The sequence below is a fragment of the Phocoena sinus genome, chromosome 13, assembly GCF_008692025.1.
Source record: "Phocoena sinus isolate mPhoSin1 chromosome 13, mPhoSin1.pri, whole genome shotgun sequence".
Lineage (NCBI taxonomy): Eukaryota > Metazoa > Chordata > Mammalia > Artiodactyla > Phocoenidae > Phocoena > Phocoena sinus.
The window spans coordinates 58974767-58992750 of record NC_045775.1 but is presented as its reverse complement, the minus strand read 5'-3'; the positions used below and the strand labels follow the sequence as shown (position 1 = coordinate 58992750).

The window sequence follows — 17984 nt, the reverse complement described above, 5'->3', positions numbered from 1 at the left end:
TTTATATATGACAAGGATCCCACTCTTAAGTAGCCAGTTATAACCTGGTATAAAACTAGTTTATTGGTACTTGTTAGATATTACGGTATTAACTTATTGGAGAAGTGGGAGGCCTCCATTAACAAAACAAAACAAAACAACAAAACAAAATGTCCCAAAGCAGTTACCACTGCTCTTTAGGTGTCATGGGTAGAGAAGGTCATTATTTCCATTCTGCCACCGAGGAATATAACATACAGCGATATAGACAAGGGACCAACAGTGGGTTCTCTTGGGGGTGGAGTTTTGAAGTGAATTGCTTGTAACATTGCATCCCAAATTACCATGTTTCTTGCATGAAGTGGAGACACCCACCCTGGAACTGAAGAAAGTGCTTGATGTGCGGGAGGGATGGGATTCCAAAGGTGGGGCTGGTTTCCTCTCCTCACTTTACCTTCACCTGTCCCACTTGGCTAGCCTATCACAGGGAAGACAGAGGCCATCGAATGGGTGCCTCAGCTTCCTGCCCTCTCACCCATACCTGAGAGCCCATCTTGGGCTCTGCCCCCCAGATCACTAAGGAAGAGTGGCATTTCCTAGGCTGTAGGTCATCTAAGTCCTCCTAGGGGCTCCTTCCTTCCATCAATGAGCTCTTCAGCCTCTTCCCCTCCTGGGCTTCTGTCATGAGCACTTAATCATTCTCAAGCCCTTCATCCTAAACAAACAAAGAGCTTCTGTCAACTCCAGCTCTCCTCCAGCTACTGCTTTGGCTCTCCCCACCCGTTTTCCACTAAGCTTCACTCCTGCCCCCATCATTGCACTGAACCTAGGTCACCAAGGCCACGAGGACCTTGTTACTGCTAATCTAATTAGAGGACTTGTCGGCTTGTATCTAACTTTCCCATACTTGACCCTGTTGACCCCACCCTCCTCCGTGATGTGCCATCTTCCCTTGGCTTCCATGACCCCAGACTCTCCTGTCACACCTGCTCTTTCTCTGGCTGGTCCTTCTTAGTTTCCTTCTTTCTTCTTCTCCTTTTTCTTTCCTCACCTCGACTCAAAGGATGTGACCCTGGGGGTTCAGCACTTAACCTATTTCCCTTCTCTCTCTCCATACTCTCCCTGGGCTCTGCATCTATTCACACTGGTCTCAACCGCCACGCTAATGATGCCCAAATCCTTGCCTCCAGCTCAGAACTCTCACCAGGGCAAAACTGCCTCCTGCACAGATTGGGCGACACAAGTGGGCATCTAGGTGCTGCAGGTGCCCACGCTGCGCGTACATGACCCCGAGAGTGAGCAGCTCCTGAAAGTTTGTGCTCTAGGCGCTCCGCGGTACCTCAACCTCGGTAAGTTGAAAAGCTAAGCCCTCATCTTCCCTCCCAAAGCTCTTCCTGTGCCCCCATCCTGGTGAACGACGTCACAGCCGGCTCAGATCAAAACTTGGAGGTCCTCCTTGACAGCCCCCTCTCTCATCCTCCACACCAGCCAGTTACCAAATCCAGTCATTCTGTTTCCACGACCTCCCCTGAATCCAGACTCTTTCCTCCTCCTGTCACTGCCTCCGGTCAGGATGCCACCATCTCCACGCCGCAGCCAGCATGACTTTTCTAAAGTACAATCTGACCACAACTCTGCCTAAAACACTTGGTGGTGATTCTCCACTGTCCCCAGAGTGGGCTCCACGGCCAGCAGCCACGCTGACCCCTCTCCCCGCTCCTCCGCTGGCTGCCTCGCACTGTCCTCCACCAAGCCCCGCTCCTCATGTCCCCCGAAGGGGCCACAGGCCACCTCCAGATCCTTGTTCAAGCTTCCCTCTCACAGAAGAGCCTCCCTCCACTACTCTCCTCTGGTCTCAGCCTAAATGCCACTTCTAGAAGTCAGTTTTGACACCAAGGCTGGTGAAATGCCCTTCCTGGGCATACTCCCCCCACCTCTCACATTCCCCACAGAGCCTTTCACACAGGATGGTGTTTGGGGCCTTAACAGTTTGTCCCTGCTTCTCAAGGGAAGGGACACAGCTTACTAATCGATGAGCGGCCAGCACAAACTCAGTGCTCGTCTCATAGAAAGTGTTCAGCAAGTATCTGTTGAATGCATGAAGGACTTAAGGAATTCTGAGTGTGGACTTCAAATCTGATAGTCCTGAATTAAGCCCTAGATCTGCCCCTTCCCAACTGTGTGTCCTTGGGAAAGTTAATAACCTCCCCTGAGTCTCAGTTTCTGCTCTGTAAAATGGATTTGTTCTTGTGAATGGATTTGTGCTTCTATAACCATCTGCAATCAGTACAATGCTTGATGCTCTCTTCTCTTTCAACTCATACGCTGAACTCTAGGAAGCCAGAATTAAGTCGTATTCTAGTTGGCATCCCTGGTGCCCAGCCCAGCGATGAGTTCTTAGCGGGGGGCACAATAGATGAAATTTGATGAAAGGATGTTTGAGGGAAGGCAGCCAAGGCAAAGAAGGAAGAGGTAGTGCAGGGAATGTGGAGAAGGGAGAAAGGAGGGGGAAACAGGGTGTGGACACTTTCTCTGAGTCTGCTTATGTTTCAGGAGGCTCATCTGCTTTCGAAGGACTGGGCTGAGGGTGCTCTCTCCCCTTGGAGATAACCTGCCCAGATCATCCTCGCCTCTGCAACAGTAGGGAGCCACAGGGACCCATGTGACCGACTCAGCTCCCTTATTGGAAACAGCTGTGCAGACGGCAGCCCTGGGGCTGGAGCTCCGGTAGAGGATTTCACAACCTCCAGGGCTGTGCTTCAGATGAGTTTCAAACGTTGTTTATATACGTCTACGTGTGTGCTTCCTGGATCTCTTCTGATTGCCATGAGGCCCAGCCTTGCAAAACAAGCTCAGAGTGTGCCTTAGTATTTTGTTCTTGCTGATAGTAATGGAATGTACCAGCCTCCCAATGCCAGATCTGGGAGAAACCAAGAACCTGAAAACAAAGAAGACATCCAACCCCAGTGGCTCCTCCCAGAGCACGTGAAGGGGGTGGGGCATTAAAGCTGAGGAGGGTTTAGGCGGGTTGATATTTTGACTGAATTCCATCCAGAAAAGACATACGAGGCAGAGTTATATTTTCTCTTTTCCATTCTCTTTATCCAAGCAGTAACAATATTGTAGCAGGCAGGATCTATGTTTACCGTCTTCCAGAGAAGAAAGGGACTGCTTTGAGCACATAAAGATTGTAATCATCCATTTCCCTTATGCCTATGAGACACAGGCATAGAGGTTTTGAAGGGATGTGGAGAGTTGCCTTCAAATTGTTCCAGGAAGGAAAGAAAGGATGCTGCCTGGGATGAGAAATAGGGAATTGGACCAGATCACTGATTCTCAACTCTAGTTGCACATTAGAATGACCTGGGGAGCTTTTAAAATCCCAGTATCCAGACTTCATCACAGACAAATTAAATAGAACCTTTGGGGTGGGATCCTGGCATCAGGGCTTTAAAGTTCCTCAGGTAATCACAACATGCAGGTTGAAAATCACTGGATTCTGTGAACTCTGATCTCTGAAGCTCCCTTACATTTCTGGCTTTGAAATTAGTAATCTAGGAACAAAACTGTCTGCAGCTGGCAAGATTTCCCTACAATTGGTTGGGACTTAATATTTAGGCTTCAGCTAGAGTAGTCACCAATCATGTCAATAGGCATTCTGTGGAGAAACAGGAAGGTAGTGGTCGGTAGTCAAATAAGCACAGAAAGATTGACTTCGAATCCCAAGCAGTCAGGGTTAGAGGGATTTTGATGGACATCTCATTCCATTTATCTCACTGGTTTCCCCAGACCAGCAGCATCAGCATCACCTGGGAGCTTGTTAGAAATGCTAGTTCCCAGGCCCCACCCCAGACCTGCTAAGTCAGAAACTGTGAGAGTGGGATCCAGCTACCTGGGTTTTAACAAAACTTCTGGGTGATTCTGTGCTCAAGTTTGAAAACCAGTGATCTGTTGCAGGAATCCTCTACTATATCCTGGCCCAGTGGTTTAACTGATTTTATCCCTGTTTGGTAACATGGAGCAAGCCCAGTAGTCCCTGGGGAAGCCCATTTGTTATTGAAATTCGTCCTTCAATTCTTTAGATGAAATATACTTCACTGTAACTTCTACGTGTGGCTCTAGTTCTGTCTTCTGGGATGACCCAGAGTAAATCCAAGTCATGTTCTGTACTTCAAAGACTTTAAGATAATGTTCCAGGGCTTCTGGTTTAATATATGTCTGATAGCTCCTGAGGGCACTTCTCCCAAATTTAAAATAAAATACACAGGAAGATACAGAAAAGGTGCCAACTCACATTACCACCCAAAAATAAGACCAAGGGAATAGAAGTAGTAGAAAATTTTTGTGAAAATTTATGTCATCTTGGAGTAGAGAAGACTGTTCTAAGTTTGACACCAAAGGCAGAAATTATAAAGATTCGTAGATTTAACTATAAATTTATAGATAACTTCAATATATTTTTAAAAACTTAAAAAGTATATGACAAGCTAGAAAAACTTTGCCTATGTATATTCTCTCTCTCTCTCTATATAGAATGTTAGACTTTAAGTTTCATGACGTGAGCATCATATACTTAATGTATAGCACAGGGTCTGACATAAACTGAGTCCTCAAAGCATTTGACTAATGAATGAATGAAGATGAGTTAAGCAAATGGCCATATAAAAATCAATGCTAGGGACTTCCCTGGTGGTGCAGCGGTTAAGAATCTGCCTTCCAAAGCAGGGGACGCAGGTTCAATCCCTGGCCAGGGGACTAGATCCCACATGCATGCTGCAACTAAGAGTTAGCATGCCGCAGCTAAGACCCAGAGCAACCGAATAAAAAAAAAATCAATGCTAAAATATACAGTAGAAAAATGGGCTGAGGGCATACATAGGCAATTGACAAAAGGGAAAATAAATATTTGAAAAAGATGTTTCACTTCAATAACAGAAAATGCAAATTAAATTAGCACCTATAAATTAAATTAGCACCTATCAAATAGCTAACTTTAGTAATGTTAATGGGAGATGGGTTTTTCATTGATGCTGCCTCTAGGGTTAATTCACACAGTGTTTCAGGCAATAATGAATAATGAGGCCAATCTGGCCTCATTATCAAAGCTCTAAAATTTCTCATGTTGTTCGATCCAGCAGATAGCTGCCTTCCTAATCCTAAGGGAACATTCATGAGTGTGCACAATGATTTGGCAACAAGCATACCGATTACAGCCTTATTTATAAAAATAAACACTTGGAAATAAATATCCAAAAAGAGAAGACAGGCCGAAGTATTATGTCACAGATTGACAAAGGAATATGACACAGCCATTAAAATGATACATAACGATATGAATGGCATAGAAAGATTACTCCTCAAACATGGTTAAGTGATTAAAAATAGTTTATAAAAGGGGTGCGTAATGTGATGACCAAGAAATGACCAAGTGAAAAAGCTCTCAGGGTCCTTTAAATCTTCCTCAGACTGAACATTCCTAATTCCTTCTGCCATTTCTCCTTGAATGGTGAGCAAACTTTCTAAAGTCAGAGTGGCCCTGGTGTGTAGGAAGCCTTGGGGAGCGTCCTGGAAAATGCTCATGGGATACAGGTTCTAACTGCCAGACTTTCTTGGTAAGTCTCTGTGAATATGCCCTGCTTTGGCAACGCCCCCTTTAAAGCCCGGGTCTGGACAGCAACTTCTTGTGTTTACAGGGATGCTACGGGAACAATGAACGATCTTACCAAGGTGACAGTTCACTAGGTAGAGACGATGGGAAAGACATTCCAAGCAGAGAAACTAGAAGATGCAAAGGCACAGAGACACAGAAGATTCTGGCATGTTCAGGGAATGGTGAGCAATTCTAGGTGGCTGGAAAGCTATTTGGAGTGATGGGGGAACCTGGAGGTAGTAGCAGATGAAATGATAAGGGAAGCCTTTCTAAATCAAGCTAAGGATTTGGATCTCCTTCCTAGTCTTGGCCAGTCTGAAGCCTTGGGATGTTACACTGAGATCCGTGTTTTAGAAAGAGCACGACCGTGGCTATATACTGGAAGCCGGGGGCTGGTTTAAGCAAAGGATACCATATGCTTAGTGAAGTCTTTAAATTTTAGGATCGGATGTGTTGCTGGTTTGCTTTTTAAGTGGTTTCTTCTGGTACTTTCTTTTTTATGTTTGCTCAGGATCTCTTGGTGGGCTCCAACAAACAATAGGACTGTGAGCCCACCCCAGGCAGAAAGAGGATGATGGGTGGTGGTGGACAGAAAGCATTCATGTCTCCTGCTGTCATCCCATTCATGTTTTCCCTGACCCTGGGCTTGGACAGCTCCCAGGAGGTGGGCACCAATTCCAGGGAAGGATGTGGCTCTGGGCTCAGGCCTCCTGGAGCCCTCTGCTCTGCGGTGGAGGCTGGAAGCTCTCAGCTTTTCCAGCAGCCTCAGAGGCTCTACCGGTGAGCCCGTGTCTGCCTCTCTAGGGCTGGGGTGGGTTCACTGGGGGAAGCAGGAGCAGACAGGAACTGAGAAGGAAGAATTGCCAGGTTCCTGTGAGGTCAACACATGTTTGAAACAAATCAGAACGAGAATGTAATTAGGTGATGTTTGGTTTTTGTTTTAAAGGAAAAATTCAGAACCTGTGACTCGTGTTCACGAGCACATGCCTGGATGCAGTCATTTTGAGTTTATGGAAAATGTGGTCAGCCCCATAAATCAGTGCTGAAGAATTCTTACAGAGCCATCCCCGTGCAAGGAAGTCAGGTCTGTAGCGAGGCTCCTGAGATTATGCAAAATAATACAGAGTAAGCATGTAATAATAAGCTACAGTATAGTCTTCTCTACTCCTGGAATTCTCTCCTGAGTTGCCATGAGGAAGCTGTGAATTTCTGTTCCTATCTAATCTGTGACCTTTCTTGTGTAACTCCACGTGTACGTCTAGATGTCTGTGGCCATCACCATGACTACAAGGACACAGTTCTCTGCAACTATTCTCGCATGTGTCTTAAACATTTTAGCAGGATTTCTATACAGAAAGCCCATTTAAAAGTAGGCTGAAAAATCATAACTTGCAACGCTGCTGAGAATACAGTCAAACGTATCCTAATTCTCAGCCCGCCTGCCCTTCGCACCCATTATCTGGTGTGATTGGAAAATGAAAATTCAAGGAGGAATCGTATTTCTCAAAAGCACACAAGACATCTTCAAATGTGAAATACAAACTTTCATTCAGAATTAGTAAATAATAGATTCAATCTAGGTGTGATTCACTAGAAGAAATTCCATCCATTTTCATTTCATTGTTGTTGGATTTATCCCATCAGCCTTTTGCCCTCAAACAGTTTTGGTTCTTCTATCTTATATACCATAATATTTCTCTCTATCCTTCCTCTTTCCTACACTCCCTTCTCTGCTTGACCCAGTTTAGAAATTTGTTTCTGCCAAACTGGTCAGCGGAGAGTGGAGTGTTAACGAATCTGAGTGATGATTTTCAGTTGCTCTGAGAAGAATGGGCTTGTTCACTGGACTAGCATGTTCTATCACAAAAAATAGTACTGCTGATCCCGAGTTTGGGTATCCTATTTTTTTTTTTTTTTTTTTTGTAATCTGTTAGATGAGTCTCATGCAGGCTAAAAAAAATTCTTTATTTTCCACAGAAACCGTATGTGTAACTTATAAGGCCAAATACCACCCTGAGTACAAAGTTGATGGCCTAGGCTCATTTCTGTTAGCTGTAGAGTTTGTACTTTCAAATCTGCTATGGCAATGTGTTCTTGTTGACGTGCACAGACAAAATACAAATTCCACGTGTCATGAGGGCCAAGCTGGCCCAGCATTTATACGGCCTGGGATTTTTTTTTTTCCGGTATGCGGGCCTCTCACTGTTGTGGCCTCTCCCGTTGCGGAGCACAGGCTCCGGACGCGCAGGCTCAGCGGCCATGGCTCACGGGCCCAGCCGCTCCGTGGCATGTGGGATCTTCCCGGACCGGGGCACGAACCTGTGTCCCCTGCATCGGCAGCTGGACCCCCAACCACTGCGCCACCAGGGAAGCCCTGGGATTTTTTAAAATGTCATTCTTGCCTGTTGTCCCTGCCACAAACTGGAGCAGGAATAGCTAATTGGCTGCAGCCTGCACAGGCTGTGAAACTTTAGACCAAATCCCCTCAGCCACAAGCCACCCATTGTCACCTGTCACCAGGTGCAAAGGAAGGGGGGCCTGCCTAACTGGCTCTGCTCTCGTGTTTTATTAGTTGTGCCGTGTTGCAGAGTGGGCAGGGTAAAGATGTGGGTATATCTGACACACATCAATTGCAGTATAGTTTGAATTTTTGCATCAACCCTTCACAGACAGTAGAAAAGCACAAAGTAAATAATCCTAATAATATTTGCCCTGACTAAGCATTACTAAGTGTTCAAACGTTAGGCCACATGCTTTACAAACATTACCTTCTCCAACCTGCCACACTGTGAAGTAGTTATTACCAAATACTTTATAAAGATGAAGTTCAGAGAGATCAAGTGACTGGCCTGGAGTTTTCCAGGCAGGAAGGACCTGGTTTGAAAGGAGCCCCAAATTAGACACCTTGATTTTGCTTTGGGGTTCATGTGCTCGATTCCCAGAGCAGCGGATGCAAGATGCAGGTCGTGGGTAGTTGAGGGAGAATTTGGTCCCCAGCTTTGCTCTGTAGATTTTATGAAAGAGAGACTAACTCTTCCCGGAAGACATAGCAATGGTGTGATTACAGCAGAACTGAGGTTGTTTCCAGCATTGTTACTATCTGAACAGAACACAGTATTCAGCTTGTCTTGTCCTCTTTTTCCTCACTTACAAAATGAGGACTTTGGCTAGATGGTTTCTAAGGCCTCTGATGCCTCCTCCCTTTCTGTCTCCTTCTAGTTGAGACATCTGAGCTTGGCCCTGACAGTTTCAGGGCAAACCCTCACCAGGGTGGAAGGTCCTCCTGTGATCCTGGACCAGCTGGGCCCAATGCCTGCTGGAAGGTGGGGGAGTTTTCTGTGGCCCCTATTCCGTGGCTCCATCCTGTGGCCCTGGCGTCCTGCTTGTCACCACTGGCCAGTGTGGCTGAGAAGCGGCAGGCCTCTCCCCTGGAGCTACCTGAGTAAGAGCCAGTCCTGCTTTATTCACACACTGTACCTGTAAACTCAGAAGCTCAAGTCCTAGGACATTAAAGCTAAGCTATTTCTGTCAAAATCCTTTTCAAAAAAGCAAGTCGAAACTCAAGGTCTTGTAAAAACCCAAGTTTTGAAAAGTAGTGTCTGATTTGTCACAACATGAAATCATAGCTGGATTCCTATATCTGGAGTTATTCTGGCTCAACAGTCAGAGAGAGAGAGAGAGAGTGCAAAAAGAACGCATGTGTGCGACCCCGTTAACGAATCCTACCGTGTCTCCTGGCTGTGGACGCATCACGGACACACGATCGTAGCCTTTCCTTAGCAGGACCCACAGGGCATCAAGTTTTCCCTGAAATAAAACAAATGCACCAAGATTACATCTGAAACCAGACCAGGGGCCAGCACCGACAGGCAGAAACTTCCATGCTTCTTAAGTCATGTGAACCACACTTCACCGGCAATGCAGTTGCCATAGGATGTGACTCTGTAGTCCCTAAGTTCAAATGTGGGCCTCAGGAATGGAGGAGGAGGAGAGACACATCCCAGAGGACCCCGATGCTCGCGCAGGAGACATCTGTGACTTTAGTGCAGCCTCAGATTTGCAGACACGGAGGATTCATTCAGGCTCTCGGCTTTTGCCCTCATCATATTCGCAGGCAACTCCTCACACCGCAAGTCAATCTTTTCGACTTGCACTAAAGTTTTTTCTTCCCACTTAGTGTCCAGAGTTTACAAATGAAACAATGAGGACAGATTCAAGCAGGAAGTGACTAAATAGAAGCATGGACAGGGTGAGACCAATGAAAGGCCCCTGGGGCACAGATCCATTGCTGTCCCTACGATGGGCTCTGGAATCCCAGGCTCGACAGACAAATGACCAAAGATCACGGATCACCACAAATCACAACCCCCTTTGGAGTTGTAGGTGATTGGTTGAGTCTGGAAGGAGTGAGCCTACGAGTGCTAAAGTTTTCACAGTATGTGGCAAAGGCAGTCTAACGTTCTAGTTCCCTAGACATGCTGAGCAGAGGCTGGTTTCTGCCACTGAAAACACTAACAGAAAAAAAAAAGAGACATTTATTTAGCTTTGCTCTTATTATTATTACTATCTTTTAATTTTTCGGCTGCGTTGGGTCTTCGTTGCTGTGTGCAGGCTTTCTCTAGTTGCCAAGAACGGGGGCTACTCTTCATTGTGGTGCACAGGCTTCTCATTGTGGTGGCTTCTCTTGTTGCAGAGCACGGGCTCTAGGGGTGCAGGCTTCAGTAGTTGTGGCTCACGGGCTCTAGACCGCAGGCTCAGTAGTTGTGGTGCACGGGCTTAGTTGCTCCACGGCATGTGGGATCTTCCTGGACCAGGGATGAAACCCGTGTCCCCTGCACTGGCAGGCGGATTCTTAACAACTGTGCCACCAAGGAAGTCCCAGCTTTGCTCTTATTATTAACCCTGGTTGGTGACTCCATCAACGGGCAGAAGTCACCTTTATTTTGTCTTATTTCCCTTCATCACTCTTGTGGTGACCAGGACAATCTGCTCCCCACCACCTCCAAGGATGACATCCTAGTCTCTAGAACCTGTGAATATGTTCCCTTTCATTGCAAAAAGGGCTCTGCAGATGTGATTAAGTTAAGGATCTGGAGGTGGGGACATGATTCTGGATCATCGGGTGGACCCAATCTAACCATATGGGTCTTTAACAGAGGGAGGTAGGAGGGTCAGCGTCAGAGAAGGAGATGGGGCGACAGAAGCAGAGTGAATGTGATCCCATGTGAGAAGGATTCAACCCGCCGTTGTTGGCTTTGGGGAGGAGAGGGGGCCGTAAGCCAATGAGTGTGGGCAGCTTCTGGAATCTGGGTAAGACATGGAGATGGAGTCTCTCCTAGGGCCTCCAGCAGGAATGAAGCCCTGGCTTCACTTGGTTTTAGCCCAGTGTGACCCATTTTGGGCTTCTGACCTCCAGAACTATAAGATAATAAATTTGTGTGGTTTTAAGCCACTAAGTTAGTGGTAATTTGTTATAGCAACAGTATGAAACCAATACAGCCCTTATCACTCCCTGACATAGTCTATTTGCTTAGTGTCTCTCTCTGCCATCTGGAATGTGAACTCCATGAAAGCAGAGGTGCCACTGGTTTCGTTAACTGCTATATGCCCAGCCCTTAGGACAGCTTCTGGTGCTCAGTGAATATTTGTTGGACGAATGAATGCATTCAGTGCTACTAAGTGCTTGGCTGGGTGCTTTTCTATGTGTCTGCTCCTTTCATTCTCTCAGCAATTCCAAAGGGTTATGGAGAGGGAACCAGAGAGATCAACTAACTTGCCCAAAGGCACACAGTGTGTAAACTGGAGAGGTGTGATTGGACCCCACTCCATGTCTGTCTAGTTCCAAAGCTCATAAACTTTCTTTCTTAAAATATATTTTTTAATTGCATTGATTATTTTTTAAATTGAAGTGTAGTTGATTTACAACGTTGTGTTAATTTCTACTGTACAGCAAAGTGATTCAGTTATACATATATATATATATATATATATATATATATATATATATATACACACATTCTTTTTTTAAAATATCCCTTTCCATTATGGTTTATCACAAGATATTGAATATAGTTCCCTGTGCAAAGCTCGTATACTTTCTCTTATACCAATTGCAGGTTCTTGCCTGTGCAGATCCTTTAGAACAGGGTTTCTAAACTGTGGATTGCGACTCTTCAAGCCCTCATGAAAAAGTTTTGTGTATTAGGACCAGAATTTTTAACAAATAAAATAAAATAGGAAAGAAAATATTTGAGTTAAGGGCAAATGTCCCCCTCTTCTAGTCTCACCCCCCAGGCTGAATGCATGGGTGTGTGTATGAGTGTGTGAAGTGAATGCACACTTGTGCACACATAAGCATATACTGGGCCAACATGTATTTCCTGTTGGGGTCTCAGTCGGGCATGTTTGAAAACACTGATCCGGAAGAGGTCTTTGAAGGATAATGCTGAAAGGCTGAGAGAGTCTAGAAACTTCCAGTTCCTTGCCACAAAGCATTCGTAGTGGCAGCATCCATTTAAGAATGACACCTCGAAGACTTGGTGTTTTGAAATTATCTTCTGGCGGGTTTTATTTAGATACAAAAAATGTGCTTTTGAACCTTTATCAACTCTGTTGCTCGAGTTCTTGTGGATTCAACTTTGTCTTGCTAAGTGTAATGTTTCTCATCTCTCTTGGCCAAGTATTTACAAAAACCTCTAAAAATATTTTGAAATGACTTTAGAATGCTGGAAGGACCGCTGCTGGGTTCAGCATGGTTGTCTGCATTAAACCATTTCAAGCATCAGCTAAATGTTCTCCTTTAAGGTTCTTTGGGATAAACATTTATATTTCAGGATATAACCAGGTGGATTTCCTGGAAGAATGCCTCTTTTTCTTTTGCTTTTGCTTTTTTTGGGGGAACTCCGGGTATTTGGCTTCGTAAATCATCCCACCCTCAGTGTTCTGTGCACTGATCACTCAGCTCCTTGACAGATGAGGATCAATGAGATGGGGCTGAAAGAAAAAGTAGCTGTTGAGGAAGTGTATTAATTCACGCAGCAGAAATCTAAAGCGCCATGCAGGGCAAAGGGGCAGAAACCACCTAGATGTGTAACACCAGGAGAAAGCGTTGTGTTCCTTTGAGGCAACAGATCATAGAGTGGTATTTCAGCACAAAACGACTGGATTCAGAGTGTTTGTGTTCTGAGGCTTCCCCTCACCAGCTCTGCTGCAGCCTCGGACAAGCTGTTTCATGTCCTTAAGCCTTACCTTACTCATCTTTAAAAAAAAGACATAATAATACTGTCTACCCTATAGATTTGTTAAAAGGCTTACAGCTAGATATTGAAGTAAGATACTCGTCTCATAGAAAGTACTCATTCAGTCTTATCAACGATGGGGTAAAGTCATTAAAATGAAAGACTGGGAGTCTCTGTAGAAAGATGGAAATGAATGTAATGCGGATGTAAGAATCCAATAATTTGAACTTTACAAGCATGGATCTACCCGTCCTTCATCTGGTGCTCCTACAACTCCATTCCCCCCTTTCCCTCTGGCTTCTGTGACAGTGTTTGATGACCCCAACACTCCACCAAAGCTGCTTCGCTAAGGCTGCCCACAGCATCCCGGCTACCAAATGCCTTGGCCACCTGTGGCCTCATTTTACTTGATTCTTTAGAGCGATCAGAGGCTCTGGGCCTCTCCCTTCCTCACTATCCCTTGGCTTTGCCTTCTCCTTCCTATAACTCTCATGATCCGTTTCAGCCTCTTCTCCTCCTCCCCTCTGCTTACACACGATGTGGTGGTGTCCCCTTGCTGTCCCCCCTCTTCTAGTCTCACCCCCCAGGCTGAATGCTCACTTTTTTTTTTTTTGCGGTACGCGGGCCTCTCACTGCTGTGGCCTCTCCCGTTGCGGAGCACAGGCTCCGGACGCGCAGGCTCAGCGGCCATGGCTCACGGGCGCAGCCGCTCCGCGGCATGTGGGATCCTCCCGGACCAGGGCACGAACCACAACCTCACAACCACTGCACCACCAGCGAAGCCCTGAATGCTCGCTTTGACTGCTCTCACCGGGTCCCATGGGTCAAACTTCCACCTGTCTGCCCATGGCTCACACATTCTTACTTCAGCTTGGTCCTCTCTTGAGCTCCAGATCCAAATACCCACCGAATCTTAGTTGTAATGTAAACACATCACAGGTATAAAAAAACCAAACATCACAAACTGAACAATTTTTCCCCAACCTGCTCCGCTTTTTGCATACCCCGCCTTGGTCCACGGCACCACTGACATCCAGATGGACAAGGTGGACACCAGAGAATCATTCTCACCTCCTCTCCCTCTGCCACCCCTTCATATCCAACTTCGACCATGTCTCTCGAATGTTCTCTCTGTCACAACCCCCCTGTCTCCACGGCTACTGCCTTGGCCTAGGCCCTCATCATCTGTCACTCATCCTGAGAATAGTTTCCTGATTGGTCTTTTACCTCCAGGCTCCCAGTCCTTTCTACTACCTGATTAATAACAGATTTCATGGCTAGCTGGAATGGATGCTTTTAATGGATGCTATTAATAAAATAAAATAAACCAAGAGACATCTTATTAGCAGTGTGAATTTAGGCAAGTTACCTAACCTCCCTGTGCCTTGATTTTGCCATCTGTAAAACAGGAGTAGTAGCAGTTTCTAATTTTGAGGGTGGTGGTGAGAAATGAAGGAGTGAGTGCAGGAAAGGCCCTTGGGACTGTGCCCGACTTGTGGTACATGCTTCACCCAGGTTAGCCCTTCATGCAGGTGAGCTGCTATCATGAGTTGTGCTGGCCAAGGGGAGACCAGATAGTTCTGGTTGTACCCTCAGTGTTCTGAGCTCGGAATGTCCCACAAATGAACCCGAAGTCCCCATTCTGTGTGGCACAGAAAATGATCTTGGTAATCTACCCATCCTATACCTCTTTCTACTCCTATGCCAGGTAGCTTTTAATGCAAGAAGAGCTGAAGTAAGCTTTAGAATGAGAGTGTTTATAACCAAGAGGAGGATAAACATAACTCTCAAAAGTCAAACAGAAGTGCACAGCAAAGGCCCCCATGTTTAATTTTCTGAGAGGAGGCAAAAGCCCGTCATTTCAAGACAGTAGCTACTGGGCTTATTAATAACATCCCTTTAGGGCCACAAGAGCCTCAGGGGATTCTTCCAAGAAGTCCCTGGGCTTTACCCACTCCTCCTGGGGGGAGCCTTTTTTTTTTTGCGGTACGCGGGCCTCTCACTGCAGTGGCCTCTCCTGCCGCGGAGCACAGGCTCCGGATGCGCAGCCTCAGCGGCCATGGCCCATGGGCCCAGTCGCTCCGCAGCACGTGGGATCCCCCCGGGACCGGGGCACGAACCCGCGTCCTCTGCATTGGCATGCGGACTCCCAACCACTGCGCCACCAGGGAAGCCCCTGGGGGGAGACTTTGAGTTGACTCCACTATTTCTCTCAGATCTGAGTGTCCCGAATGCATGCGTCTCTCTTCAAGGTGCGTGTCAAGACACTGGTCCTCACTCCAGAAGAGAAATGCTTCTGTGAAGCTCAAAGATTTCCTACCATCCTGGGAACCCACCACCAGAGTGCATTAGCTGACATTTACATATACCTTTCTTTCATATGAAATTGACACACTTTGACTATAACATGAGAAATGTACCAATTCCAGGCTCCCAAACTCTACCTCAGCCTCAGACAATCAATACTTTTCATACCACAAAGGCTGGCAAACTGGAGGTTCTATGTCAATGCTCGCTTTTGTTTCTTCCTAAACAAGAAGACTGTGCCCAGGGAGGTTTGTGAGGCCCAACACGCAAAGCATCTTGGTGCATGGGCTTTGTGGCTGGGTTTCTTCTTTCTTTCTTTTTTTTGGGGGCTGATGGAGGGCCAGGCAGCAGCTGTGTCTTCTCTTCTGGTTTGTCTGCCTCAGCTGTTTGGAAGTTAGTCAGAGGTTGAGAATTTTGAGGGTAGTTCAACTTAGAGGGCTGTTAGAGACTAACACATTTTTTTACACCTTAAAATATATGGTAAATATTGTGACCCATGCTTCCCTTTAAATGAAATAAAGTAATACCTAAGTTGGAAACTTTCCTTACACACACACACACACACACATACACACAATCACACATGGTTACTTTTTTTTCTCTATTTTCTTTTGGTCTCTGTTTAAACAATGGTTGGAACCATTCTAAAAAGTAGCCGGGGAGGGACAAAAAAAGTCTGTTGAACATCAACGGCACATCTGACAGCATTTAAGGCTTCGGTGTGTCTTACTAGGCTACATATAGCTTCATTCAGAACTGTTTCACCACTGAATGCTGCTTGATTACAAGGCTGAGGTGCTTAAGGCCAGGGATGACAGGTTCACCTTAAAGAAAATGAACAGAACACCACCCGCTCCCCGGCACTGCAACAGCACAGGCCAGTCCGCCGTGCCAGCCAGGTTCTGGCTTTGGTCCTTCAGCTGTCATTTCTGTCATTGCCAGTCACATGGAGGAGCTACTGGAAAAGGAGAAAACTCATTTCTCTGAAGGCCGCAAGCCTTCCAGCAAACCTGAAAACAGTCCTGGTTTTAATCTTTCTGGTGGTCATACATCTGGGCATTACTTAACTCGCCTGAAACGGTCAGTCCCAATTTAACGAGAAGCACGGGATTGCTGTAAAGCCAGGGGGTGAAAACTGAGCAAAGAAAAAGTCAGGCCAAATATCGGAAAATTTCTTGATCATGAGCCTGGAATGAGGAAAGGGTGAAGTGTGGTCAGTGTGGTCAGTGCCTTAAATTAGCCTGGGCGACGGTGAGGAGCAGCCCACTGCGGACTCTTTCTCTCAGTGAGTTCCTGCGGGATGTGCTTAGGCAATGTGCTTCCCTGCTTCTCTGCTCCTCAAATCTATTTCCTGAAATGCACGAAAAACCGAGTCAAATGCAACCAGTTTAAAGGTGTATATGATTCTGACCACCTTCATTGGGGAACCAGGACTCTTCCCAGTACCTCCTGAAAGTTTTGCGCTGGATGGAGGTGTTCTCCCTGTTTATAGTGGGGCAGGTTATCCTCCATGAGCTGCCTGCCGCTATCCACGCTCTGTGTTTCTCTGCCTTCCTTGCTCCATGCCTTGGAAGCCTGACCTCTACAGATGGCATCATCTAGCTTCCCTTTGGTGTGGCCAACAGGTGGCATCAGAGGGAGACGAGAGTGGACAGATGAATGGATAAAGATGTGGTACATGTATACCATGGAATCTTCCTCAGCCATGAAAAAGAATGAAATAATGCCATTTGCAGCAACATGGATGGACCTAGAGATTATCATACTAAGTGAAGTAAGTCAGACAGAGAAAGACAAATATCATATGATATCGCTTATATGTGGAATCTAAAAAAAAAATGATACAGATGAACTTATTTACAAAACAGAAATAGACCCACAAACATAGACAACGAACTTATGGTTACCAAAGGGGAAAGGTGGAGGGGGGGCAGGGGTAAATTCATAGTTTGGGATTAACAGATACTACTATATATAAAATAGATAACCAACAAGGATCTACTGTACAACACAGGGAACTATCCTCAATATTCTGTAATAACCTATAAGGGAAAAGAATCGGAAAAAGAATATATATATGCATAATAGAATCACTTTGCTGTGCAGCAGAAACGGACACAACATTGTAAATCAGCTAAACTTCAATTTAAAAAAGAAGGAGGTAAGAGGGCAAGATGAGGGGCAGGTCGATGCTTACTCCTTCTGCTCCCTCCCTGAGCCCTGCCTTCGTTGGTGGCTGCATTCTTTTTAAAAATTCTTTCTTTCTTTCTTTCTTTCTTTCTTTATTTATGCCCTGCCTTCATTGGTGGCTGCATTCTTATTTATTTATTTATTTATTTATCTATTTATTGGCCATGCCCTGCCACTTGCAGGATCTTAGTTCTCTGACCAGGGGTCACACCCGCGCCCCGTGAAGTGGAAGCATGGAGTCCTAACCACTGGACTGCCAGGGAAATCCCTAGACTCAAGTCAGATTGCCTGATTTGAATTCGAGCTGCCATTTGTGTGTCCTCGGGCAAGTGACTGACACCTCTCTATGCTTCAGTTTCTTCATCTGTAAAATGGAGATAATATCTCACAGCGTTGTTGTGAGGATTAAATGACTCAACACGTATAACATGCATGGAGGAGTGGGTGGCTGCATTCTTATAGGGCCAGGGTCTGCAAACATTTTCTGTACAGGGCCAAAGGGTAAATATCTTAGGCTTTGTAGGTCAAGAGGCAAACTCCAGGCTATTATGTAGGTGCTGATATAATCATTTAAAAATACAAAAAGCCATTCTTAACTTGTGGGCCATATAAAAACACGG

The 17984-nt window shown here is 45.8% G+C and overlaps 1 protein-coding gene across 4 annotated transcripts in view; it reads right to left on the bottom strand.

Moving 5' to 3' along the window:
- The window catches only part of ANTXR1 (ANTXR cell adhesion molecule 1), a 244359-nt gene that overhangs the window by 44995 nt on the left and 181380 nt on the right, over window positions 1-17984 (bottom strand). For 3 of the 4 annotated variants that reach the window (XM_032652787.1, XM_032652788.1, XM_032652790.1), the window contains exon 17: window positions 9356-9436. In XM_032652787.1, coding sequence (XP_032508678.1) covers window positions 9356-9436 — 81 coding nt within the window. Of the gene's footprint in view, window positions 1-6431; window positions 6501-9355; window positions 9437-17984 lie in introns of those variants that run through there. The other variant, XM_032652789.1, reaches the window with a different exon arrangement.